Genomic DNA, 25,204 nt, shown 5'->3' on the forward strand with positions numbered 1-25,204 from the left:
TGCTGTGCCCATTCAGCTGGGACCCCCTCCCCATTTCCCAGGGCAGTGCACCCTCAGAACAGCCTTTCTGCCATCTTTAGGGCAATGTGACCTTGACCTTCTGGCCAGAGGTGATAGTGGGAGAGTTGCTTGAAGCCGAGGCTCCTTGGTTTGCAGACCTTTTGAGTTGACGGGGGGAGAGCCCAGCCCCCCCCACCCCCACCCCTCGTTTCTCTCGTGGGAAAATTTGGGACTTGAGTTTCTGGGGTCCCTAATCCAGACCCTCGGGAAGAGGCAGCTCCCAGAGTCCCTCCCCACATCCGCCTCCCCCAGACAGAGTGCCAGGCGCCGGGTGGGCCTGTCTTCCCCGCCCCTGCCCCACTCCACGTGCTTCCCCTCCTCCCCCTTCCCTGCCTGCGCCCCATCCTGCACCTTGGGAACAAACCACAAAGTCAGATAATCTTTTATTCTGCTTTATTTTGGCGGGTGGGAAGCGGTGAAGGGGCAGGGCTGGGGGCGGGGTCTCCTCCCCGTGGCAGAGAGCGGTGGTCTGGTGGGAGCCCTCTTAGCTACTTGGCACAGTCCGCTGGCTGTCTCAGTCTCTCAGTCTCCCTCGGAGCCCCTCCGCTTGTCGTGGGCCTCCAGGCCCCTGTGCTGTCAGTGTTGGGGGGCGCAGGAGGGAGCCGCACCGGGTGACGTCACACCATCAGTGTCCCAGGAGTCGTGGGGGACTCCTGAGGATGCGAGTCTGGTAAGTACTGGTACATCGGGACCCTCTGTGGAGCAGCACCATCCAGGTGAGAGCCGGAGGTCAGGGTCAGACAGTCAGTGTTGAGGGAGCTGGACCAGACTGGGGGGGCACTGGTGGGCGGGCGCTGCTTTGCAGGGAGGCGGGGGTGGGGGAGGCACCACAGCACACACCACAAGACGTAGGGTGGGGGGGGTTGGGGCCTAGGGTAGCAGGAGCACCGCTGTGGACGTAGAAGAAGCCAGTGGAGCACCCAAGGTCAGTGTCCCATGGTGGCCCAAGGCGGCCATCGCCACTACAGGGGGTGGTGGGTCCCTGGCACTTGCTTGCTTGGCTGCCTCCGCTGTGCTGAGTTTTCACCTGGCCTTGGGTCATGGGGTCATTTCCTGCTCATCACTGCCCTCTTCTCGTTGATCTCACGCCCAGTTGCAGACCTGGCACCTGTTGAATTAAGACGGAATTGTGTAGCCCTGAGCTGGCTCTGGGTCTCTGGTGGTGGAACAGTCCGGTTGTTGGTCTGTTGGTACGGAAACTGTTGCTGGTTGATGAGTTGGTTGCGTGCCCTTCTCAGGTGGTTCCCCTTGCGTCACGAGGGGCAGGAAGTGGGTGCAGGGATCTGAGCGAAGCAGGCTGAGGCACGGGGAGGTGCTGGAGGGAGGTTCTGTAGGGCGGCGGGGTGGCAGGGAGGAGGTGCGCTCAGTCGAGGCCAGCATCCTCGTCGGCGTCGCTGGGCAGTTCCTCCAGCGTGGCTCCTTCTCTGGGTGGGCTTGCCTCGACCAGGGTGGGCAGAGCCTGGGTGTAGACACTTGCCAGGAAGTTGATCAGGTCTCTGGCCGTCAGCTCCCGGTGGATCACGACGGAGCCCCCTTGGGTGCTGCGGATGTAGGTCAGGCGGGCCAGGACCTCGGCCTCAGTGGGCAGGTGCTGGCGGGGCCTGAGGGCCCACACGTCATCCTGCGCGTCCTGCGAGGTGTCTTGCAGGCCGTCATGCAGGCCACACTGACGGAAACGTTGCAGGTCGTCTTGCAGGGCTTCTCGCAAGACGACATATTCATCACCCTCGACGTGCGGTGCCAGGGACTGGTGTGGACTCGGGTGGGTCTGGGTGCCCTCGAGGGCACGCCCCCTGATGCCGAAGAACTGGCACAGCATCTGCCAGAACCTGGGCGTCATCTGCAAGCCCCGCAGGGCGTTGAGCTGCCAGGGCCCGGGGCCCAGGAACAGCTCAGCCAGCTCCTCGGCCGGGAGGGCATTAGTGCCCACGAGAGGTGGCATCTGGGTGAACAGCTGGGTGACAGCGGTGGCGATGCCGCTGCTGGTGAGGAGGGACGCGTCCAGGAAGAGGCGAAGAGAGCGCCGTTGGGGCGGCCGGGCTGGGTCCGCGGCAGGCGCGGGCAGCAGGGCCAGGCGCCTCCTGAACCGCAGCATCACGAGGAGCGCGGCCATGGCCAGGAGGTTCTTCCAGAACAGGAGGCTTCGGTAGAAGTGCAGCAGGACTGCCCTGATCTGGGCCATGCTGAAGTGGGCTAGGAAGCTGTTGAATATCTGGTCCACGGGTATCAGCGCCAGGTACCCCTGCTGGAGGTTCTGCCCGTTGGGCTCGTCTGGGTGAAGGGCACCTTCACTCTCCTCTTCGTCCTCTGATTCTGGGGACTGATCCCCAGTGGGGGCCGGCATGGTGACAAGCATCGTTGGCCTGGTGGTGGTGGCGACACGGCGCTGCTGGGCCCTCTCGCCGAGTCTCTGCCGGCGGGGCAGGGGCTGGTCATCCTCCGAGCTCGGCATCTCCATGACGTCGAAGTTGAAGTGGGTGAAGAAGAAGACCCAGTGGCCGGGGAGAAGTACGGTGAGCCTGTCATTGTTCAGAGAGGCTAGATCCTCCTTGTTGAGAAGGATCATGATGGGCTCCTCGGTGTTCTCCAGGTAGCGGCACCACACCATGAAGGCAGCCCGGATTGGAAGGATCTTCATCTCCGCCGGCGAGGCCTCCACCTCCATCGGGGAGATGTTGCGAGAGTAGAAAGCGCAGCAGACTTTCTTGCCCGTCCGCTTGTCCATTTGGATCAGGCTGGCGTGCAGGGACGTCTTGGTGACGCCCGTCTGCAAGTAGAACTGGTTCTGGGGCTTGGGGTGGTAGAGGAGGGGCGCCTTGCGGAACGCCCGCTTCAGGCCCACGAAGGCCTCCTGCTCCTCGTCCCCCCAGTAGAAAGGCAGGTCGGCCTGGAGCTGCCGCACCAGGGGCTCTGTGATGTCGGCGAACCGCTCCACGAAGTGCCGGTAGGGGAAGGCGAACTCCATGAGGTTTCGCAGGGACTTCCTCGAGCCCGGGGTGGGGTACCCCGTGATCGTGCTGACGATGCTCTTGTTGAGCTTCACCCCCTTGGGGGTCACGACAAAGCCCAGGAACTCGGCAGTGTGCCGGTGGAACTGGCTCCTCTGCAGGGAGCAGTAGACGTAGTGGTAGCGGAAGCGCACGAGGACCTGGCGCACATGGTGGTAGTGCTCCTCCTGGCTCATGGAGTAGACCAGGACGTCCTGCCCGTAGGAGACGACAAAGAGGCCGATCATGTCCTTTAGGATGAAGTGGATCACGCCCTGGGGGATGATCGGGTCTGCACAGATCAGGAAGGGCTGGTAGCTCGCCATGTCTTGGAGCTCCAAACCAAATGCCACTTTCCATACATCTTCTGTCTGGTGTATGCTCATGCTTTCCTCCACGATGGTCCCACGCAGCTCCAGCTTGGTGAACCATGTAGCTCCGTGTAACTGGTCGAACAGTTCTGGAATCATCTGTATGTAGTCATGCCTGCTGGTCAGCATGTCCTTCGGGTCCCAGAATTCCTCCTGCTTGGCTTTTTCTTGCGTCCCGGCACCCACAGGTTCCCACGGCGCGGTGGAGGCGCAGTCGTAAAAGGTCTCCTCGCTTTGATCACTGTCTCCAGCCTGCTGAAGCTCAGAGGGCTCTGATTCAGAAAGATCATCGGATCCGTCTGAGCTTGGCTGGTCGGAAGTCTCCTCATCTGCTTCCTTCGGGTTAAACACGTCGGCCAGGTCGGAGTATTGGTGTGGCAATCCGGGCAGCAGGCTTACGGCATGGTGTTCCAGAGCTATGCATGGTGGGGGCGGGCGGAAGCAGTTCTTCAGGCAGTAGGGAGAGTGGAAGGTGCAGCGGCCTTTGACCCAGTCGATTTCGGGGGCGTGGAGCTGGAGCCACTTGATGCCTAGGACCACGGAGAATTTGGATGAAGCAACGATGTCGAATTCCAGGGACTCCTGGTGGTTCTGGTGCAAACACACCAGGGGTTCGGTGTAGAGCCAGACGGGTTCGTTGCCGACCAGCGAGCCGTCCGCGGTCTGGACCGACTCTGCGTAGGGCTTCTGGTAGAGCTCCACGTAGTGCTCTTGGGCGAACCCCTCATCCATGTAGTTGCTGGTCGCTCCTGAGTCGACCAGGGCCTGGACCGCCACGCTGTGGTAGGGGTTCACCCTCACCAGGAGCAGCAGGAAGAGGTGGTTGCGTTTGATGCCAGGGTGGAACTCGTTGGGCAGCCAGGTGCTCACGGTCCACCTCTCGGGAACAGGTGAGTCGAGCCAGGTCAGGTGCCGTGGGCGGGACTCCGGGAGAAGCCTGAGTATCGCCCTTCTCTCAGCCAGCTTGTCCTCTATCTGCAGGACCAGCGTGATCAGGTTTTCCAGCGAATTCGGCTGTGGGATGCGGAACAGATACTGCCTGATGTCTTCCTTGAGCCCCTGGCACAGGTGGGCCTGGAGGACTTCGTCCGGCCAGCCCAAGGTGGGTACCAGGCTCTGGAACTCGTTGATGTATTCGATGGCGGCGCGGTCCCCCTGCCTGAGGTTGAACATGGCATCTTCTGCTACCCGCAGGGCCTGGCGGTACTCAAACGTGTCGTTCATGGCTTCCAGGAAGGCCGGGAAGTCGTCAATCACGGAGCTTTCTCTCTCCAGCAGGTCACCGGCCCATTCCATAGCCATGCCCGAGAGGTGACTGATGATGTACCCCACTCGCAGGCGGTCATTGCAGAACACTCTTGGGTAGCTCTGTAAGATCAGCTGGCAGAGCACGATGAACTCATGGTATTCTCTGCGATCGCCTGAGAATTGCTTCGGGTTCGGCAGTTGGCCTTTGTTGATCGCGTTCATCAGGATCTCTTCCGCCACTCGCTGCTGCTCTCTGAGGTCTTGCATCCGGAAATACAGAGAGATGATGGACCTCACCATGCCCATGACCTCCACCGTTGAGCTATCTGGCTCTTCGGGACTCTCGTCTTCTTCTGATTCAGCCAGGTCAGTGTAGTAGTCTTGGTCTTCCTGGGACTCCCATGGGTTGTCCTCTTCTTCTTCCATTTCACCAGGTGCCCCACCGAATGGACCCCCCTCTTCCAGATGAGAACCCTCGCATGACTCCTCCAAGTCTTGGAGTAGGTCATTGGGTGGATCCTTTATTTCCCTATGTGGGCCACTGGATGGCTCCTCCATGTCTTGGCGGAGGTCAATGGACTGCTCTCCCATTTCCTGGGCCAGGCCGCTGGCCAGCCCCGCCGCCTCCACTCTGCCGCCTGGTGGTGTCTCCACGGTGGTGTTGGATGAGCCCTCGGAGGACTCCATTTGTTTTGATGATGGATTCTTACGCTCCATCATCGTCTCAAATGAGTCTTCAGAGGGTTCCATCATTTCGTCGGATGGAAAGGAGTGTTCTCTGAAGACTGGTAAGGTCGTGACGCGTCTGGTCAGCGACTGGGACGTCAGAGATCAGAACCTGAAGGGGGAGAGGCGGGAGTTGGGGGAAGAAAGGCAGTGTTTTAGGGTCTCATGGGGTCAGGGTCTCTAGGACAAGTCAGATGCCCACCTAGTCTGAAGCTGGGGGGAACCTCCCTGGGTCTAACTTAGGGCATCCTGTGGAGAGAAAAGATCCTCACCCCCCTGACCTTTGCACCTGATCTCCGAGGTGTATTCTGCCTGTCTGGCCTGCCTGCTTCCCCCACGGCTGTGAGAAATTCACAGTTCATAAATTCTGTGGCGTGCTGTGCCCAGAGCGGCCCTGTGGCAGGCAGGCACCTGGCAGGATGCACTGGATGCTTCATCTCAAGCCTGGCACACAGGCCTGGTCAACTTCCCTGCCCTTCTTTGATCACCAGAAGGTCACAGAGGTCACATCTCAGTGCCATCCAAAGCCACCCCTGGCAGGCTGGGCCCCCTTGGGGCTGAGGTGGGAATCTCCAGGAGAGATGCCTACTGGTTAGCAAGTTCAGGGCACGAGCAGAAAATGGGCACTTGGCTGCAATCCCTTCAGCTGGTCAGCTGCCCCAAATAGCTCTTATTTCTTCTCCTAGATTCAAAGGAGAGACTGGGGACAGGTGGAAGCCATGATCTGGATTCTGGCTTTTCTATTCCCGCCCCACCTCCCCCAGAAACGTTTAGAAAATACCTACTGTCTGCCAGAGACGTGTCATTTGTGACTTAATTCTGACTCGGAATTTTTGCTGATTTTTTTTCTCTTTCACCGACTTCCAGGGCTGAGTTCTTTCCCCAGCTCTGAGTTGTTGGGGGAGACCTACCAATCATGTGCCCACCTCTCCTAAAATCTGCACTCTCCCAAGACTAGCCCTCCTTGTCTGCGGGGGTTCAGGAACTTCAAACATCTGGCCTCAGTTCTACTCGTGCAAAAATCTTTACAGACCCTCCGATCTCTTTGCCCCAATGGACGCACTTCCCTGTCCTGGGCTGGTTTCCCACCCAGCATTGGGGTGTAGTAGAGTTGGGATATTCAGTAAGGCGTGGGGGTGTGGGGAGGGCATGAGATAACCTTGACATCTGAGTGACTGAAGAATTGATTTTGGAAAATCTTTAGTGGGTCAAGGCTGAATTGACAGAGATGTTTTGATTGGGATTGTTAACGTGCTTTTCTGCTGGAGCAGGGCAAATTGAGTTCTGGCTATCCAATTAATTAGCTCTACAGTTATCGTTCTTGAGGCATTTAACACTTTTTGTTGCTTCTCAGTTTTCTTTTTAGCCTCCGGGCCAATCTATTAAAAAAAAAAATGCATTCCCTAGCAAAAAACTCCTCATTGGCTAAAATCCAGCCTTTCCAACATGATGTGCTGCTTCTCAAAATTAAATGCATTCTTGTTAGCATGACGCTTAAATTTGGTTCTGCAGTCCCTCTGATTAAAGCCGTCTCTGTTTATTCGAAGTATACGATATTAAATGCAAACCTGTTAGCATAAAAATTCCTGACACATAAACTCATCAGAATCGTTTTCTGGCTGCAATTTAAGGTCTTAGAATAATAGAAAATGCTGATCATGTTTTCATTCAAAGTAGAGACGACATTTTTTTAGGTAAAATTGTCATCACCATCCTCATATCCATTATAATAAGATTATGTATATAGCATGTCACATAGATTAACTCATTTCCTCTTCATAAAAGTCTTGTAAACTATATATTGTTATTGTAAAACTCCAAGTCTCTAATTAAAATACAAAAGTTGACAAATTAATTCATCTGCCAACTCATGTATTAGAAATAAAAACCTCAGCATGTCTCTTAACAGCTCTTAAAACCTTTTATTGGTTAAAATTTAAAAATTTAAATTGGCTAGAATTTAGACATAAAATCTCATTATGTATCTTACAACCATTAAAATGCTTTATTGTCTAAAATTTAAAAGAAAAAATTTAAATTGCTTAAGATTTGAATTTAAAAATTAAACATTTTAAATTGGTTAAAATTTAAAATAGAAAATCTCAGTATGTCTCTTACAACCCTTGAAACCCTTTATTGGCTAAAATTTAAAAATTTAAATTGGCTAAAATTTACAATATAAGATCTCATTATGTATCTTACAACCCTTGGAATGCTTTATTTGCTAAAATTTAAAATTTAAGAATTTAAATTGGCTAAAATATGAATTTTAAAATTAAAAATTTTGAAGTGGCTAAAATTGAAAATATAAAGTCTCAGTTGTCTCAAGTATTTTATTGGCTAACATTTAATATTAAGAATTCAAACTGGCTAAAATTTGAATTTAAAAATCAAAACATTAAATTGGCTTTATATTTTAAAATTAAAAATGTTAAATTGGCTAAAACTTATAATACAGAATCTCAGTATGTCTCTAAAAACTATTAAAACACTGTACTGGCTAATATTTAAAATTTAAAAATTTAAATGGGCTAAATTAAAAATTTTGAATGTAAAATCCCTAAATGTCAACTACAACCCTTAAAACCATTTATTGGCTAAAATTTTAAATTGATTAAAATTATAATATAAAATCTCAGTATGTCTTTTAAAATCCTTAAGGTGCTTTATTGACTAAAATAAACTGTTTAAATTTGAATTTTAAAATAAAAAAATGTTAAATTGGTTACAATTTAAAATACAGAATCTCAGTGTGTCTCTTAAAACCATTAATTAGCTAAAAACTGAGCATCTTAGCACATGATTTAAAAACTAGATTATCCCCTTCTTAATATAAAGTCTACTCTTAATATATTTATAAATTTGAGGCACCTGATTAAATCCTTTAACTTTCCCAGTTTCAACCTAAAATCTGATATCCTTCGCATGTTGTTAAAACCTGATATTACTATCTTTCAGATATTACCTGATATTACAAATATGCCTTAACATAGAATTTAAACTTTTAGCAAGATGCATAAAAGTTATCCATAACTTCTCTATTTAAAGCTTACAAAAGTTTCTTTTCATTGTCTATAGCATGAAGTTCTAATCACTTAGGATAAAATAAAAAATTTTGTTATGAATTTATCTGCAAACTGATGGATATAAAACCCCAAATCTCACTAGGTCACTTCTTAAATTTTGAATTATTGGCTTAATTCCAAACCAGTAATTAGACATGATATTAAAGTCTGACCATTTCATTAAAGGCCACACTTGTAAGAAATATGATTTTGGTTTTGTAACTTCTGTTTAAAGTCTTATAATATCTCTAGTTACTAAAGTCCTTAGCATATAGGACCTAAACCCCTTAGCATAAAAGACATATTTTACTGTACAATTTCTATGCAGCCTTTGTTTATGAAACAGAGACGTTTTGCCATATCACTCTCTGAGAATCTCTTAATGGCCAACATCCACATTCCTTAGCCCGACACAAAAAACTGATCCTGTTCCTCAGAATAGAGTCCAAACTTCTTAGCATGCTATGTAAATTCAATCCTACAGCCTCTGTATCTCCTGCCCCGCCTCTATATTACTTGCCATAAGTGCTCAGTTCGCCTGCATAAAGCATAGACTGGGTGCACTTTTGCCAAGGGGTGCCGCCCCTGAACCATCGATGCGCCCTCATTATCTGCTTCATCAAATCCAGACACCTTAGCCTAAAATATGTTTTACCAGCTAATTCCCCTGGAGACTAAACTCTAGTCAGTCACTCTTTAAAATCCTTTATTGGCTAAAATCCAGACGCCTCTACACGAGGTTCAAAAATGAGATCATATCCCTCTTTCGAATGAGATACTTCAATGCCTTCAATTCATTCAATTCACACATAAAATCACATCTACTTGGCATGTTATAAAAATCTGAACATATTATCTTTGTCATAAAAATCTGCTCTTGTAGCTCTCCTGAAATGTGTACATTTGATCATGTAACTCTCCAATTTTAAACTCTTCAAGGTTTTTTCATAGCCTGTAACATAAAATCCCAACTACTCATAAAATGCAGCATTTTACCATATAATTTATCATTGGATCGGTCTATTAGAAAACCCCACACATCTTACCCTGTCACTCCTTGAAATCCTTTATTGGCATAAATCCATGCTTATTAGCATGATATAAAAATTCGATCTTGTCATTCCTTAAAATAAAATTCACACTTTGCAGCACAGTCAGTAAACTTTGATCTTGTCACCTCACCTTAAGAATCTTACAGTGTCTCTTGATTGTGGAATTAGGGAATAAAAATTCAAAATCTTAGCATAAAATGTGAATTTTATTTGGTAATTTCACTGCAAACTCTTTATCAGATACAACGAAACTCGGCACATCCCTCTTAGAACTTTTTATTGGCTGAAATAAAATTCCTAGGCACTTGCAAAAATCTCATTGTGTCAGAGCCTCAAAGTAAATTCCACATTTCTTTGCGTATTCCCAGTGTTGGTCATGGAACTACTCTGATCAGAGTCTTTCAACTTTGCTGGCAACATCAATCCAATTTCCTTGGTATGCTCTGAAAGTCAGACTTTAGCACCCCCTCAACTAATAAAGGATGTTTCGGCGTGATCCTTAAATGTGTGGCTTTTACTTTTCTGTCAACAACTTCCCAATGTTTCATCATCGTCCATTTATGAAATCCAAAGCCTTAAAATATATGTTTTTCTCTGTACTTACCTCCCACAAGCAAAAAATTTCCCCATTGTATTTCTTCACCCTTGGGCAAGAATCCAAACTCCTTAGTGTAATTATAAAAGTTTGATTGTGTCACTTCTCAGTACTAAAGTCCAGATTACTTCCCTCCAAACTCCGTATCTATTCATGAAACCGACCCCAGCCCCCGCTTAAAATCTTTTTAACCATCACTAACAAAATGTCTCTGCATCTTAGCGTGGCACCTCCATTTAATCATGATATCCTCAGTTTAAAATCCTTAACATTTCATGTCCATAACATAAAATCCAATTGCCTGAGCATGGAATGAAAATTGGATCAGTGTTTGTTATGTTGAAAAATCTTTACATGGCTCTTTATTACTTAGAGTAGAAAGCCTAAATTTGCATGAAATCAAAATTTTTTATTGTCTAGCTTCAGTTCCGTATGCCTTTCACACTTCCCTCCTGAAAGACTGGGGTTTGTTACTTCTTGTCCCCCCAAATGCACCTTGATTTTATTGTCACAGATTCCTTTTTTTTTTTGAACTTGTCTCCATACCTATGATTCATTAATTCATATAGAATGTCCTGACTCTTTCTTTTGGGCCAGGCATTATGCTAGACCCCGACTCTAGCATGAAGAAATGGAGGCAGCCTTGCCTTGCAGAACATCACCAATAAAAGAAGAGGACCATGCACCCTCGTGTTCAGTGCTGTGCCGGAGGTGAGCCTGGGATCTCGGGGCAGGGCCAGGGGTCTCCCTGAATCCCCGGGGAGAGCTCTCCTGAGGCTCCACTGGGCTCAGCTGTCTGTCCCTCTGCCAGGACTTTGGGCATCGTCGGGGCCCGGGTCCTGCCGCGTACTGCTTTAGAAACCAGTGCGGGCTTCCTTCTGACCCCTGTCCTCCATGGGCCTGCCTGCCACAGCTCCACACAGCCCAAGAGGCTGCCCCTGCCTCTGCTCTGGGCTCTAAAGAAGTATTATTCCCAGTCCTATAAACGCAGCTAGGATCATGTTGAAGTCTCAAGGCTCACAAAAATTTCTTTGAGCAATATCTACTGACTTGGAAATTCTTAACCTTACCCAAAAAAAAAAAAAAAAAAAAATACCCTCCAAAATCCAGGATGTGCAGCTGGTTTAGTGCAGCTGGTTTGGGGTCTTCGCGTTGGATTCTCTTTCCCCTCCCGACACTCATAGACAGACAGTCCAGCCTCACCACCTTCGGCGCCCGGAGCCTTCTCGGTCAGGTCAGCTCCTTGCTCGCTTCTGAGCAAGTGGCCCTTTGGGTCAGGGCTGCCAACGTGTGTCTATGAAGGGTTGGGTGTGGAGGAGGGGCGGGGGGCCAATCCCTCAGCGAATACCTTCCCCACCCCCCGCTCACTGTCAGCTCACTTGTGCAGTAAAGGAAATCTGATTTTAAAAATAGAGCTTGGAAGAGAGGAGAGGATGTTTAGGGGCAGGGTTTGAGCCTGGGGCAGGGGGCGGGCGTGGAGGAATCAGGGACGAGGTGAGGGCACCTTGCCAGCCTCCCAGGTGCTGGCAGCCACACCTGGAGCTCCCCTGGCTCTCAGGGCACCTGCCATCAGGCGAAGACCCCGCCCTGTGTGGCCTCCAAGGGGTGCTCAGAGCCACGTGGACTCGACCATGATGGATACAACCGCGAGTCTTGGGGCCTCGGTGGTCTTAGTGTCTTCACATGCCCCTTCTGCTGCCCCGGTCCTGCTGGTGGCATGGACGGAGGGGAGCATCCAGATGTGGGTGGGCACACAGGGGTGCTGGGAGGGCCACAGGCTGTTGTTTGTTATTCTGTTAGATTAATGCCAAGGTCAGGGTGTGCAGACTGAGGCTGGGGGGCCTTCTTGGTTCCTCTGATATGGACCAGTGGCATGCTCCCTCTCCGAATTCAGCTGGCTGGTCAGGAACAGAGGAGGAGGAGGAAGGTGCTGGGAGTTCTGAGGGGCATTCCCGGAGGGTCCCATGAAGAGCTGGGCTGGGGCCCTGGGGCTCTGGGACTTTCAGGGACTGCTGGCCGAGCAGAGTTCAAGTCAGGGGTCCCCCCTTCCTGAGCACTCAACCCCCTGATGTGTGTCCAAGACCCCCTTGGTCCTTCCAGATGGGAGACCCCTCTCACTGACCCTGAACAGCGAGTCTCCATCCTCCTTTTCCCTCCCCTGGGGCCTGGACAAAGGGGCCAGGCTGTCAGGCCCCACTGGGCCTTGGACATCTCTGGGGACACTAGTGTCTAGAAAGGGGACATGTGACTCAAGACAGCGAGTACTGTCCCCCGGGCTCCTCCTTCACCTCCAGCCCGGGCGGGGCAGGGGTCCTCCTGGAGAGGGTCTGCACAGCCCCTCGCTTCCCCCCACAGCCATCCAGGGGATGGGCAGTGCCCCTGACCCAGCCGTGTTCCCTCCGCTGAGTGCCTGCCTGCCCTCCACTTAACAGGCGGCTGCAGGGGGCAGCTGGCTCACTCTGCCCAGAATAACCAGGGGTTGGGGAGAGTGCCGCCTGCGGGCGGGGCTGGGAGAGGGGTCAGGCGGCCAGTGGCCTCCTTCTTTGGGCTGCCCTGATCGGCAGGGCCAACCAGCTGCTCCCCGGGACTGCTCTTGCCTTTCAAGGAAAGCGGGCATGGGAGGACGCCCGAACCAGCTGCCACCCCCGGGCCCTCGTTGACTTTCAGCGTGCTCTTCTCCTGACCCTCAGTTTCCCCAGAGCTGCAGGGAGGGGTCTTCTCACATGGCTCCTATAGTTAAGGGGTCCTGAGAGGGGTCTGAGGGATGACCCTGGGGAGCAGGGGTGCAGGGAGCGGTTGTCTGGGTATGTGTGTGTGTGCTGAGTCGCTTCAGTCATATACAGCTCTTTGTGACCCTATGGACCGTAGCCCACCAGGCTCCTCTGTCCATGGGGATTCTCTAGGCAAGAATACTGGAGTGGGTTGCCATGCCCTCCTCCAGAGGATCCTCCCAACCCAGGGATCGAACCCATATCTCTCATGTATCCTGCATCGGCAGGCAGGTTCTTTACCACTAGCGCCGCCTGGGAAGCCCCTTGTCAGGGTAGGTGGAGCTCAGTTCCACCAATCGCTTTTAGAAATTGGGTGTTCTTGGGAACACAGGCTGGGGGGCTTCTTCTAGTGCTGGTCCAGGTTTGAGAGTAGGGGCTGAGAGGGGCTTCAGTGGGCTTTTTTGAGTCTCTGGTGGGTTCCCTCTGTTCCTGGGGTGCTGTGGCTGCAGGCTCAGGAGCATGGGGGTTCTTGGAGCAGGAGGATGGGGCCTTGGTGCCGGGCAACTCGGCCCAGACTGGCCTCAGTCTCTCCATTTACTTAATGGAGGGAGCCCCGCATTCCCAGGGGAGTGGGGTGCAGCAAGCCCTTCGTGTACTGTGAAATGCTCCAAACAAGTCTGGGCTTGTTATTATCATTAGGACTCATGATTATCACTTTTATCACACCCACTATAATTGTAATGGTCAGATGGATTCAGGCAGCGTTTTCACGCATGGCATCAACTTTAATTTTCCCATTAACCCCACGAGATGACGACGCCCTGCCTTGTAAGTGAAGGAGCCAGAGTCCAGAGGGTCACGCGCCCTACCCGGGAGCCGTAATTAGCGGTGGCGAGAACCCCTGGGATCAGGACCATTGAACAGCCCCAGCGCTGAGCAGGTCGTGTCTGGAGCTAGTGAGGGATGGGGTGTCTAGATGCGGAAGGTATGTAGACCAGGGTAATTAGCATTCATTTATTAAAATGGATGTTTCAGGCCCGACCCTGGGCACTAGGCCCCTAACACTGACTTTGTTCCTTACGGGTTGGGGCGTGTTCCCTGCTTCATGGCTTTAACTGGGGTTCAGAGAGCCTGGTTTAGGAAGGAAGAGGCAGAGGCAGTGATCGAAACCAGGCTTAGGCTTTCTTCCCTGCACTGGTGGACGGTGGCAGGGGGAGCATGAGCTGACTCCCCAGGGGCAGTGGGCAGTGGCCATTCAGAGCCCCTGAGGACCGGAGGAGCCACTTTCATTTCATGGCTCGATGGGAGGCAAGACTGAAGGAATGAGGACCTCAGGGTCTGCCCTCGGGTCCCGGAAGACATCCCGTGGTCATTTCCAATCAATTTGGCTACTTTGGATGTGGGCAGAGGGACAGGACAGCTGGCCCAGGGCCTGCTAATTATAGCCACTCGAGTGTTTGTACAGAGCCATTGAGTCCTCCACGTCATGGCTTTTTTCTTGCAGACAAACGAATCCTTTAACCTTTGTTTCTGAGCGCTGGCCCAGCCCCCCCGCCCCCTCCGCCCCGACCCACCAGCACCACCCGCTTGGGGGCGGGAGGTCAGCATGGGACCCCCTCACCCTGAGCCTTACCTTTGACACAGGCGATCAGTGGCTCTGCTTCTGTCCCGTCAGCTGGAGCTCCGCTTCTTTCTAGAAGGTTATTGGATAAATAGGTTTCTTAAGTACTAGGCCAGGTTGGGGTGGTGCATGCACTTTGCACAGTAGCAACTTCCGTCCACTCAGGGCTGTGTCCTGCCTTTCTTAGGGGCCCACGTCACGTCACATGATACAGTCCCCCCAGTGCTGCGTCTGGCTCCCTCCATCATTTGAGTCCTTCCTATGTGCTAGGCCCTGTTTTCATTCTCTTAATCCTCGTAACACCCTTTGAAGGTGTGACTTTTTTCTTATCCCCATTTTTCAGAAGAGGAACCTGAGGCCCAGGACAACCTCAGACCTCATGGGCTGTCCTCCCTTCTCTCTCTGTGCGTCCCGTCGGCCTTGCCCAAGTGTCAGGCCAGTTGAGGTCCACACCGGAGACCCCGCGGCCCCGCCCTTGTTCTGTGACTCCCAAGCTCTGAAGCCCCTCGAGCAAGCCCATCGACTGCACTGTTTTGTCCTGTCCCTGAAAGTAGTCTGCACTAGCTACTCTTTCTGCCCTCCCTCCCCCTAGGCACACAGTAGGGCAGTCAGCATTAGGGGGGAGGCCTGGGGGTGGGGAATCTGAGAGGTGGGCTGCCCCTCACCCTGGGAACCTGGGTATTTTCTCTTCTCCCTTCCCAGGAGGCTGGCAGGTGGGATGGCGGCTTTCTCCAGGAAGGGAGTAGATGCCTGGCCCAGGATCGAATCAAAAGGTCTGAAAAATGATTGCTTTTTATCCCAATTGGTACATGTGAGCAATATGTAAACATGTAGTGTCCTCAGGATGGATCTAACCTGAGCTCTTTGTCCCGCAGCCGTGGCTCACTGCCCGCCGGCGGGCAGTGAGTCAGTGGGTTCCCAAGGCCAAGGAGAGGCCCAGCCCTGGCCCCCCAGGATGGCAGCCCCACCCAGGGGAGTGTGAGGCCCTTCTAGGCTGACCTCAAAGACACCGCTCTCCCCAGGTACGTATGCCCTGCTCTGCCATACAGACAGCCTCTTTGGAGGGGTGAGGCCCTCAAAGGCTGGGGGTGGCAGTTGGGGTTACACAACCTTAAGATGGGAGTCTAATTTAAAAATCCCAAACAATGCTGTTCCTCTTGACTGTCCCTTACATTACCCGCCCCCAGGGTGGTGGTAAAATCTTTCACTATGATTACGAGGAGGGGTGAGGGGGCATGTTTGATGGGGTCTGCTCTGGGGGCAGAGGAGGTAGGCTACCCTGGGTGGAGGCTGGTGGCCTTGGTCAAGGGATTATAATTCCCTTCGCTGGCTCCGGTAGGATGGGGACAGCCATCTTCAAGTATCACCCTGATGCTTTTAATGGAGGAAGCTAGAGAGTGCCTGGTGCACAGTAGGTGATCAGCCGGTGTAAAAATGGTTGTCATCTCAGTGGATCTGTCCCCTAACTGTCCCTTTCAAAGCCCTTCTCATTTTTGTAGAATCCAGAGGGACACCTGGAGGGATAAACAGGTCAGCCTTGGGTCCAGAGGCCCTTTCCTTGTGTCAACCCTGTAACTTTTACTGGCCCAGTGGGACTTAACGTAGCCTTCTGGAGGAAAGAGCATCTTCACGTGGATTTACCCTGGCCCGGAGGCAGATGCAGGTAACCTGGGAGCTGTATTTTACTTTTATTTATCATAAGCATCTTTTGTATCTGCAAAAACTATGACAGACATCTCAAAGTATTCGCCAGGATCAAACCCCATGCAAAATAAAGTGCCATGGAATAAATAGCAGGGGCTTGTGTGCGGAAAAGGTGATTAAGAGCTGGTCGTGTTGGTGGAGGGTTGGCTCACCTGGGCTCACATTTCTTTTGTGCAGAGTCATGGTTGAAAATAAGTGTCTGCCGGGCAGAGGGGCAAGAATTCTAGAAGGTCCTGCCTGTGTCAGCTTGGAGAAGGGAATACCTTAAGCAGCTAACTGATCAGCTCATCTGTGTGGATGGAGGCCAAGACAAACCCTAACTTTAGATTGATTTGGGTTTCAGGTTGGCCTGGTTTTGTGTTCTTGGGATCTCTGAGCCTTGATGTCTTTATCTGCATAAAGATAAAGGGTCTTCTTAGCTGCGCAGCTAGCCCCATGCCTGCGACAGCTGGAGGGGACCTGGGGGGCAGGCAGAGGTTGGAGTGTCTGGGGGAGGGAAGGGGTTCTGATGAGAAGTCAGGGTGTGGCATGCCACCCTGGACTCGCGGGGAGCGGCAGGCAAGGACCTGCACCCCATTTTCAGGGAGCGTGTCAGCCACACGCCCTGTAGGTTAGAACTGGGGAGGGGCAACGTAACAGCTGTGGGTTCTGCCTGGGAATCAGCGGCAGAGGACACTGAGCCCCCGGGTCTCCGCCAGCAAGCCGCAGGGCTGCTGGAGCATGTGGGCTACTCCCTCGGGGCTCCCATGTCCCCTTCGCCCGGGACTGCCTCGTCTCACATTCTCTTGAGTCCTCATTTCCACTTTGCTAAGCTTAGAAAACACGGGCCAGGGCATTAGCTCTCGGGCCTGTTAAAGCTCTTGGGGAGAAAAGGGACTTCTCCCCAGTAGGTGCCTTGCAGACAGACACACGCCCTGTGGGTCTAAAGCGATTTGGGGCCCATGGCGGGTGCAGTTCCAGCTGATGGGCACGTACCTGCTGGCCTCATATCACCTGCTCACCACTCAGAGACCTGGGGCACTGCTGCTTTAGCACATAGAAAATTTCAAAAAAGAGTGATCTGGGGGGCAGGATAAATCCTTCGTGTCTGCAGAACTGATGTGTGTGGGGGGGAATCGACCCACTCCCCATCCATCAGCCAAAATGTGCTTCCTTTCGTATTTGTAAAAAAAAAACGAAGCTAAAAGCTAACAAAACCCCCACAAACAAGTCAAAACAAAAAAACCCACACACAAAATGTTTATTTTAATTATGCAAGAGATGCACTGATAATTAATATACCTATTACTGAAAATCAAACACTGTGGATAAAAGCTAAAACCATCATCAACTCCTCTCTCCTCCCCAACTTCCCACCTCCCCACCAACCACCACCATTTTAAGTGCTGTTATCTGAGTCACGTGTCTGGTTCCAGATATTTTTTTTCTGTGCATTTGCATATATATCTAAATAGACCCCCTCCAATATATGATTCTGTTTGTTTTCTATGTAAGCTATCTCACAATGTACATTTCTTTTTGCACAGCTTGTTTCTCTTCACTCAAGATCCTGCTTGGAGATCATAAAAAAACACCATTCCTTATTACAACACCTTAATAGCCTGTACTCTGTACACGTACTGGAGTTGGGTTAACCATCTCGTTGCTGTCACGAAAGCCCCGCGGTTCTTAGCCCATGGTGGGGGGTGTAGTGCTGCTGGCTTATGGAAGCAGGTGTTAAGTAATTGCTAAGGTCTGAGTTTGAGGAGTGGGCTCACGAGTGTTTATGTCATTATTACAAATGAATATATGAATGCATATGGTAGAAAAAGAAAAGCAAGACATGCCGGGATCTATGATGAAAAAGTGTTTATGAACAAAGGGTCGTGATTAATCCAGTTCTGCACAAAGTACTAAGGTCCATTAAAGACAATAGGTCTCGGCTGTTTCATTCCTTTTAAGAGCTGTTTAATATTCCGGGGTGTGTTTGCATCATTGTTTGTTAGAGCCTCCTCTATTGTTGAAAGCCCCAGCTGTAAGTCTGCTGGGGTAGGCGAGCGTGTGCATATAGACGCTTTGGTCAAAGTCCTGGTCGTCGGGCGGTCCCTGGTTCACATTGTGCTCGTTACATTATTTAAAAAAATAAATAAGAAAGACAGATAAAATAGAAGTGGTCCTGGCACAGATAAATGAGGAGAGCGTGTCATGAACCGAGGTTTTAATTAATAGGATTCTGCTGAACTGATGCCAGCTAAAAAAGATCTAAGCTGTCCCGTTTTTGTTTTTTAGTGTGTGTTATTGCTAACGACCCTGCAATGAGCATTCTTGTAGCTGAATATGTAAACACATCCCCAACTGTGCTTTTACCCCGGCTTCTTAGAGGTGGGATAGCTAGATTAAATGGTTTGCAGCGAAGTTTATTTTCACTGAGTGATCTTTCTAAAATGCCATTTTGACCTTGTCACTGTCTTGCTTTAAATCCTCCATCTGACTTCCCGGAGCTTCTGGGATGTGGTCCAAGAACCTTAGCCTGGCACGTTAAGACCCTTCAGGGTCTGGCTGGAGGCTCCCCAGCCCTGTGCCCCCTCCCCATGTGTGCATGTGAATACACACACACACACACACACACGTATGCATGCACATACGTGTGCTAAGCGCACTATAGCCCCCACCAGCTGCCTTGTTCTCTCTGTGTGTGCCCTGCCTTTTACCCTTTGGGGCTCCAGCCAGCTTCGCCTTGGCCCTTAAGACCAGGCTTGAAATATTTCCTGGGTGAACCCAAATTTAGAGGCACGTCTTCCCCCCCACCCCAACACCTCATTTAAAATTTCAGTAAAGTGTAGTCTGTGGAATTCTGACACGTCTTTGACTTGTTTGCTTCATCCAGAAGAACAGTTTGCATTTTTCTAGAATTTGTGAAACTGGCCACATGTTAATTACCCTTTTTTCCTTGTCCCTTTTCAGTGACCTCGGCTCCCGTGTTGCCAGGATCCGACCTCTCCTAGTTGAAAACAGCCTCGTGTTCCCCTGGGCCGAGGGGCAGCTCCAGAGGACTGGCTGAGTGCTCCGCGGCACTGGGTGAGTCCTCAGAATGCCGTCTTACTGCAGACACACACCCGGGGGGCGGGCTGGCATCCCCCAAACTGCTTCGTCCTGAGTGCACATGCCAGGCTCCCTGAGGCCCTTGGAACCCTGAGTCTTGGGGTGCAGGGGTCGGGTGCTTTACATCTGAGGGTTGGAGTGGCAGTGATGTGATTTGGGGGCATAATTATACCCTGGAAACGGTTCCTTGTGCCTTTTGTGACCCGCTCCTTGCCAGAGAGAAACAGGGGCTGTGGAACATGAGACGGAGGAATGACAGCTGGGGTGAGGGTGACAGCTGGGGTGGTGGAGACGTGCTGGGGAGAGGACTGGCTAAGAGTGGCGCTTGGGATACGTCATGTTCTAGAAAGAGTACCAGCTTCCAGGTGTAGAGGGGCCGTGATGCCATGCCTCCTTCGCCCTGGGGTGGGGCAGAGGCCTTCACCTGCCTGTCAGGAGGAGAAGCACCAGGGTGTTCCGGGGCTTTGGTCCCCTCTTTTACCCTGGGGTGGGGGTGGGAGGGAGCCCCCCATCAGGGCAGCCATCTTGAGCACACACACTTGGCTCCGGGGCCACACACAGAGCTGTGTGTCTTTGGCAAATCCCCAAGGATTTTTGGGCCTCAGTTTCCTGATGTCGCAGGAGGAATGCTAATCCACCCCCGGAGTGCCGTGGGGTCGAGTGGGACAGTCACACAACTAAATCAACCTCTGCAGCAGTCGCCACGCTGTTTGCAGCAGAAACCAGCAGCCTTTCCAGCTCATCCTGTCCCAAGTGCTTAACCTCCCTCCAGAGGCACAGGCGGCTCCTTTGCAGGGCAGGGAGACCCACAGGGGCCAACGGAGCCGAGAGGGCAAGTGCCGGGTGGGGAGCAGCCCCGGTCCCCTCACCCCAGCGTGGACACCCCCAAGGGAGATTCGGGGCCTTTCCTCAAACCCTGCGGGGGGTGGAAAGGGGCTGCCCCCACTGGTCTTAATTGGGTTCTCCTAAAAAGTTTGGCCACTATTGATTCTTTTTTTTATAACTACATATAAAACGTCGGACTGCTCTTCAGGCAGATTTTTTAGACTTGTATTTTATAGAGTTTGGCAAGAGCGGTTCACAAGGAGCAGTGGTTACAGTCTCCAGAGGTTAATAATTCCTGGAAAAACTTCTGGCTAAACCGGACTTCTCCTAAATTTCACAAGAACGGCTCCCTGGGCTGGGCCCAGCCTAAATGAGGTTTCTGTGCATCAGTGCAGCCTCACCTAGTTGGAAGCATGGCTGGCCTTTGACACAAAAGTGAACTTCCTCGGCCACTGAGCACAAAGACCCCTCTCTCCTAAATTTTTGGTGTATTCACCCCAGAGCCTGGGCTTGGGCTGACCCACGTCTTGTGCTGTTTCTCTGCGCTGTTAGGGGAGCCGTCTGTGCCTCTAGCGTGCAGCCCCTTGCATCCCTAACACCCTTGTGTCCGGGCGAGGGTGCCGGGCTGTGTCTATGTGTGGGGCAAGACGAACTGTTAGTGGGAGGCCCCCTCCCCTCTGCAGTCAAGCTGACCCGCTGGGGCCCAGAGGTGGGCTGCCCCGGGGCCTCTGCCCTATTAGAGATTTGGGGAGGTGACTTTTCGCATCCATACTAAAGCTATTCAAAGAATTCTTTGGGGGCTCTCCCCGATCAGAAGCCTTTCTTTTTCTAAGTGCGTGATTTCTTCTGCCGCACCCCGCTTCCCCCCGCCCCCCCCCCCCCGCACCTCCATGCGATGCCGCAGAGGTGGTGACGCACTTGTAAATACTTAACCAAACATTTTCGCAGCGATAGTTTCAGAGCCATCTTTTAACTGATTAAAACAACAGCAACGACAGAAAACAACCACAAAGCGCCTTCCCCCCCACAACCTTTCCCCTGAGGCTCTGAGAAAGCAAACAGTTCCTCCCAGGGCTGCTCCCAGCGCCTAAGCAGTGTGGTGGGGCAGTCTGTCTGTCTGTCTGCGGAGCCAGCCCGCACTCCACCTGCAACACGCTGCTGCCCCCCCACGGTGGGTCCGAGCAGCTGTCGGGACCCCGCGGCCGACAGATAGAGCCTGCCCGGCAGATTGGGCTGTCGGGAGGGGGACAATGAGGCAGTAGTGAGAAAGGGCTCGTCCTGGGGTCGCTGGGTGCCTTGGCCCTCCCTGAGTCTTTCCTGCCTGCCCATGAGAGGTGCGTCCCTACCCGCAAGACAGACCGACAGCAGCCTGGTCATTTCAGACAAGGACCCCAGGCTGGACCCTCAGCCGGCCTGACACAGACACAGACACAGACACACACACACACACAGACACACACACACACTCACACATACTCAGTGCCTGCACTGGGAACAAAGACAAGAAAACTCCTTTAGAAACTGCAGAACAGAGCCTCGTCTAGCGGGGTCCCCTGATAAAGGCCCCGTCCACCCAGAGTTCCTGGGAACCGAGCCCCCATGAATGGGCCTAAAGGGCCAGCGCCTAACACACAGCCCAGACCGCACTCATCAACATGCAGGCCCCTCGCCCCCACCACCAGGCGAGGGGGCTTTCACGGGTCCTCAGCGCATCCAAGTCACGGTCCAGCAGCCGGCCGAATCCGGGGCTGCGGCCCAGTCTCCAGAAAAGGGTTCTGTTTTTCCCATGACCGGGCCAGACCCTCAACTCAGCAGACAACACCACCACCCCCTCTTCCCACACCACCTCTGTCCCCCCAACCACAGAAAGGCTCCCCCCACCCTCTGCTCCAGCCTGTTGCCCCAGAGAGGACCCAGGCCAGCATCTCTGGGCCTGGGAGCCGGGGCGAGACCTTGACCACTCCAGGTGGCCCGGCCCATGAGATGGGGGTTTGGCTGCAGGACAGCCCCCCACCCTCCCCCCTTCCCCGCGCCGGCCCAGCACTCACCCCCATTCTCCGCTCCTCTCCCTCACTGCCTCACCGAGACAGAAGCGCTCCACCGGCCATCTCGGTGCCTGTGCCATTGAGCTCAGGGCTAGGGACCTGGGAACGCGTCAGCATCCTTGCTGTGACCCCAGCCCGCCTCCGCCGCGGCCAGCCCCGCTCGGGACTTAGCGCTGCAGGAGCTTCTCGAAGGCCTAGACGTGCGCGGGCTGCCAGCCTGGGCAGGGAGCCGTGCGGCAGCCTCCCGGCCAAGTACCGGCCTGCCTCTCTCTGCTCGGATGCCTCCCGTAACAGGGAGCTCCCTCTCTCCCTGAGCAGCCAGCTCGGGGCTCGCACACCGAGCTGCTTCGCCGAGCCCTCCCCGCTTTCTGCATCTGCCTCCGCGGCTCCGACGCAGCCCCCTCGCCCCCTCTGCCCTTGGCTCTTTGCGGGCGGCACGCTCCTTCCCGGGGCTCTCCAGAGCGAGCCCCCCGTCCACGGTGGGATCAGGTTAGGGGTTCCCCAGCCCCGTCCGATCTCGGCCGTCGACACCTGTCCCGGGGCGCGTCTGCCCCGGCCCGCCCGCATCCGGGACGGAGCCCTTTGCCCTGCTGTTCTGCAGAGAGCCCAGGGGAGGGCGCGGGTCTCCCCTCCCGGGTCCAGCTGCTCAGGAGCTATCTGTTAAGCGGCTTCCGAGCCCTCTCGGTTTTTTATGGCCCCTCTGCTAGTTGCTAGGGAGAACGCTCTCTATGCAACCCCCCTGCCTTTTCCGCAGGAGCCGCCGGCAGCCGGGCCGGCCCTGGTCAGCCCACAGCGGCGGCGACAGCCGCGGCAGGCGCCCGCGGCGGGGCTGGGGGCTCCCTGGCTGCGCTTCCCGGCTCTCTAACTGGGAGACCACGCGATTCCTCTTACTTTTCAGAGCCTCGGGTTTTCCTCTGTGAAACGGAGATGAGAGGGGGCTTCCGCACCGGCTCAGAGGGAGGCTAAATGAGATAAGTGCAGCTCAGCACTCACTAGACAGCTCATCAGGGCTGGTAGGGTAGACCATGGGACTCAGGGAGCGACGCACGCACGCATGTAACAAGTGTCGCAGCAAAGAATACCGCCTGGTTTTCGGAGGCCCTGCTCCGAATACAGACAGGGACTTCACGGGGCAGAGACCCCTCTGTGGGCTCCACCAGCACAAATTAACTCAGCCAGAGGAGGCCTGTGGGCCTGTGAGCTCACAGTAGATGCTTAGAGTAGGCCACAAAAAAGATGGGCAAGCCCACATCTGCCTTTAATATGGCAAGCATTGGCACTGTTTACAAACAGCACGAGAGGACCCCCGGGGTAAGGCAAAGGAACATTTTTCTTGGCTGCTCCCTAGAAGGACTATCTGAGACAAAGGGCAGAGGTGTCTGGGAAGAGAAGCCCAGTGGAGTCCAAGCACCCCACAAAGTGTGGGGTGGAGCCATCCTTCCGGGCACTCAATTCTCCAAACCACTGCAGGGCACCTACCTTCACGGGCCCAGATTTGGCTGGAAGGCTGGACACAGAGCAGTGCCAATCGGCTGGCTTCTTGTCCTCCAAGCTCAGTCTGGTGGGGGAAAGAGAAGGGAGTCAGTCACTGTAAATCAAGTGATGCTACTGACATCATGGTGCCCTGTCTTCTAGGAGACAAGCCCCGAGCCAGGCTGTCTGCCTAGAACTCAGCCCCAGCAGGAACTCTTGAGCACCAACCTCAAAAATCCCCATTAGCGTGATGGAGAAACTGAGGCAGGAAAAGATGAAGTCCCATACTCACCGACTCTCAAGCTGGTGTGAGGGCCAGCTAGGCTGGAACCCCAGTCTGTCCGAGACTCCCCACCACACCCTGCTGCTGCAGAGAGCTCAGCGAGGCTCTGCTGAGTGCTGGGGGGTGTGGGTGGGCAAGGGACGGAGTGAATAGTTATAAGCACCTCCCAGCAGTGGGTGCTTGAGATCCCAGCTCCTCTGTGGCTCAATCTGTTTGAAGGGCAGATTCCAAATTAGGTGGTAGCACCTATTGGCAGAGGCTTATAAAAGTGGCATTATTAACCTGACGTAGAGGGGGCCCTGCCCACGTCCAGGCAGATTGCAGATCAAGGGGGCTGGATCTTGTTTGCGTGGACAGGGAGTTAGAGGGAGGGGCGGGAGAGCACCCGGGGGGCCCCACTAGGGGCAGCTTCCTGGGCAGGACTAGCTGTGGCCGTGGATGAGGGCTTGCTGGCTGAGGGCCGAGGGAGGGAGTCCCCTCCCCCAGGCAAATACCCAGCCTAGAGCCCACTCTCAAGGGCAGGGACCCCAGCCCCTTTCCCTGACACAGACCAGGTCGGGGGGGGGCCCCCCCTGCCCTTCAGTTTCCCCATCATCTCTGTCGGAGAGCCCCTGTTCCCGTGCCGTCCCTCCAGCCCCCACCCCGGCCACAGTGCACATCCCCGGACACCTGTCTGCTCCTTTGAGCAGTATTCAAAACAGAAGACTTCCACGTCCGGGAGGGAGGGAGCCACGGGGAGCGCTGTGGACGGGAGGAAGGAGAGGGGAACTGCGCCCCCCACTCAAAGAGGAGGCTCTGCAGCTGGGCAGGAGTTGGGTCACTTGATATTTGTGCCAACTCACGGTGCAGTGGAATCAAGACAGTCTGAGTTCTTCAGACACCAGCTGAGCGTCTGTGGCGCCCCCAAGTGCCACAAGGGGGCTGCCTGGGCCACATTTTTGAGCCCGGAAAGTGAGGAGGGGGAGGTAGACCCATGGGGACCGGGGCCCTGTTTGATTTTTTTTTGTTTGGCTTCTGCGGAGGCAGCGATTTTGATTTTCCTTGCCAGCCCCGGATACCTGTGTGCGCCATGCGCGCCAGGGGGCTGGGGGCAGCCAGGGAGGGGCGGCTCACCCTACCTTGGGGGTGACTGCAGGCTGCGCCCCGCCCTCACTGAGAGAGGACCCAGCTGCAAAGCAGCAAGCTGTGGGGAGGGTCCCGGGAGCTGGTCCGATGGCCGGCTTTCCAAAGTGGGGAAGGCAGGCTGAGGGAGGGAGCGTTTGCAGGCGGGGCAGAGGATGCTCAGGCGCCCAGGAAGCAGACTGCAGTCTGGCAGCTGCAGGAGGGCCAGAGAGGGGAGAGGCGGGGGTGGGGGGTG

General features: G+C 53.5%; 1 protein-coding gene, 1 long non-coding RNA gene and 1 other non-coding gene across 5 annotated transcripts; 2 read left to right on the top strand and 1 right to left on the bottom strand.

The window, feature by feature from the left end:
- Window positions 1-436: 436 nt before the first annotated feature.
- On the bottom strand, window positions 437-24,085 carry RTL1 (retrotransposon Gag like 1). Of its 3 annotated transcripts, XM_027522087.1 has the most exons (4): window positions 23,857-24,085; window positions 23,571-23,649; window positions 14,449-14,508; window positions 437-5,504 (listed from the first exon to the last, which is right to left on the bottom strand). In XM_027522087.1, the coding sequence occupies exon 4, from the start codon at window positions 5,417-5,419 to the stop codon at window positions 1,424-1,426; it is 3,996 nt and encodes a 1,331-aa protein (XP_027377888.1). In that variant the 5' UTR covers window positions 5,420-5,504; window positions 14,449-14,508; window positions 23,571-23,649; window positions 23,857-24,085; the 3' UTR covers window positions 437-1,423. The 3 variants fall into 3 exon arrangements, with proteins under 3 accessions (XP_027377888.1, XP_027377890.1, XP_027377891.1); XM_027522089.1 differs by lacking the exons at window positions 23,571-23,649; window positions 23,857-24,085 and adding an exon at window positions 22,095-22,193; XM_027522090.1 differs by lacking the exons at window positions 14,449-14,508; window positions 23,571-23,649; window positions 23,857-24,085 and adding an exon at window positions 11,201-11,531.
- LOC113880084 lies at window positions 4,944-19,404 on the top strand. The gene is made up of 7 exons (XR_003507584.1): window positions 4,944-5,032; window positions 9,878-9,945; window positions 10,702-10,815; window positions 15,139-15,209; window positions 15,312-15,458; window positions 15,936-16,099; window positions 19,084-19,404. It is a non-coding gene; the product is annotated as an uncharacterized LOC113880084 (long non-coding RNA).
- LOC113880207 lies at window positions 17,968-18,044 on the top strand. The gene has a single exon (XR_003507670.1). It is a non-coding gene; the product is annotated as a small nucleolar RNA SNORD112 (small nucleolar RNA).
- Window positions 24,086-25,204: the final 1,119 nt, after the last annotated feature.

The sequence above is a fragment of the Bos indicus x Bos taurus genome, chromosome 21 (genome assembly GCF_003369695.1).
Source record: "Bos indicus x Bos taurus breed Angus x Brahman F1 hybrid chromosome 21, Bos_hybrid_MaternalHap_v2.0, whole genome shotgun sequence".
Lineage (NCBI taxonomy): Eukaryota > Metazoa > Chordata > Mammalia > Artiodactyla > Bovidae > Bos > Bos indicus x Bos taurus.

What these genes read in the sequence shown, in the direction of transcription:
- RTL1 (XM_027522087.1), bottom strand. Translation starts at nt 5,419, where the DNA reads ATGATGGAACCCTCTGAAGACTCATTTGAGACGATGATGGAGCGTAAG.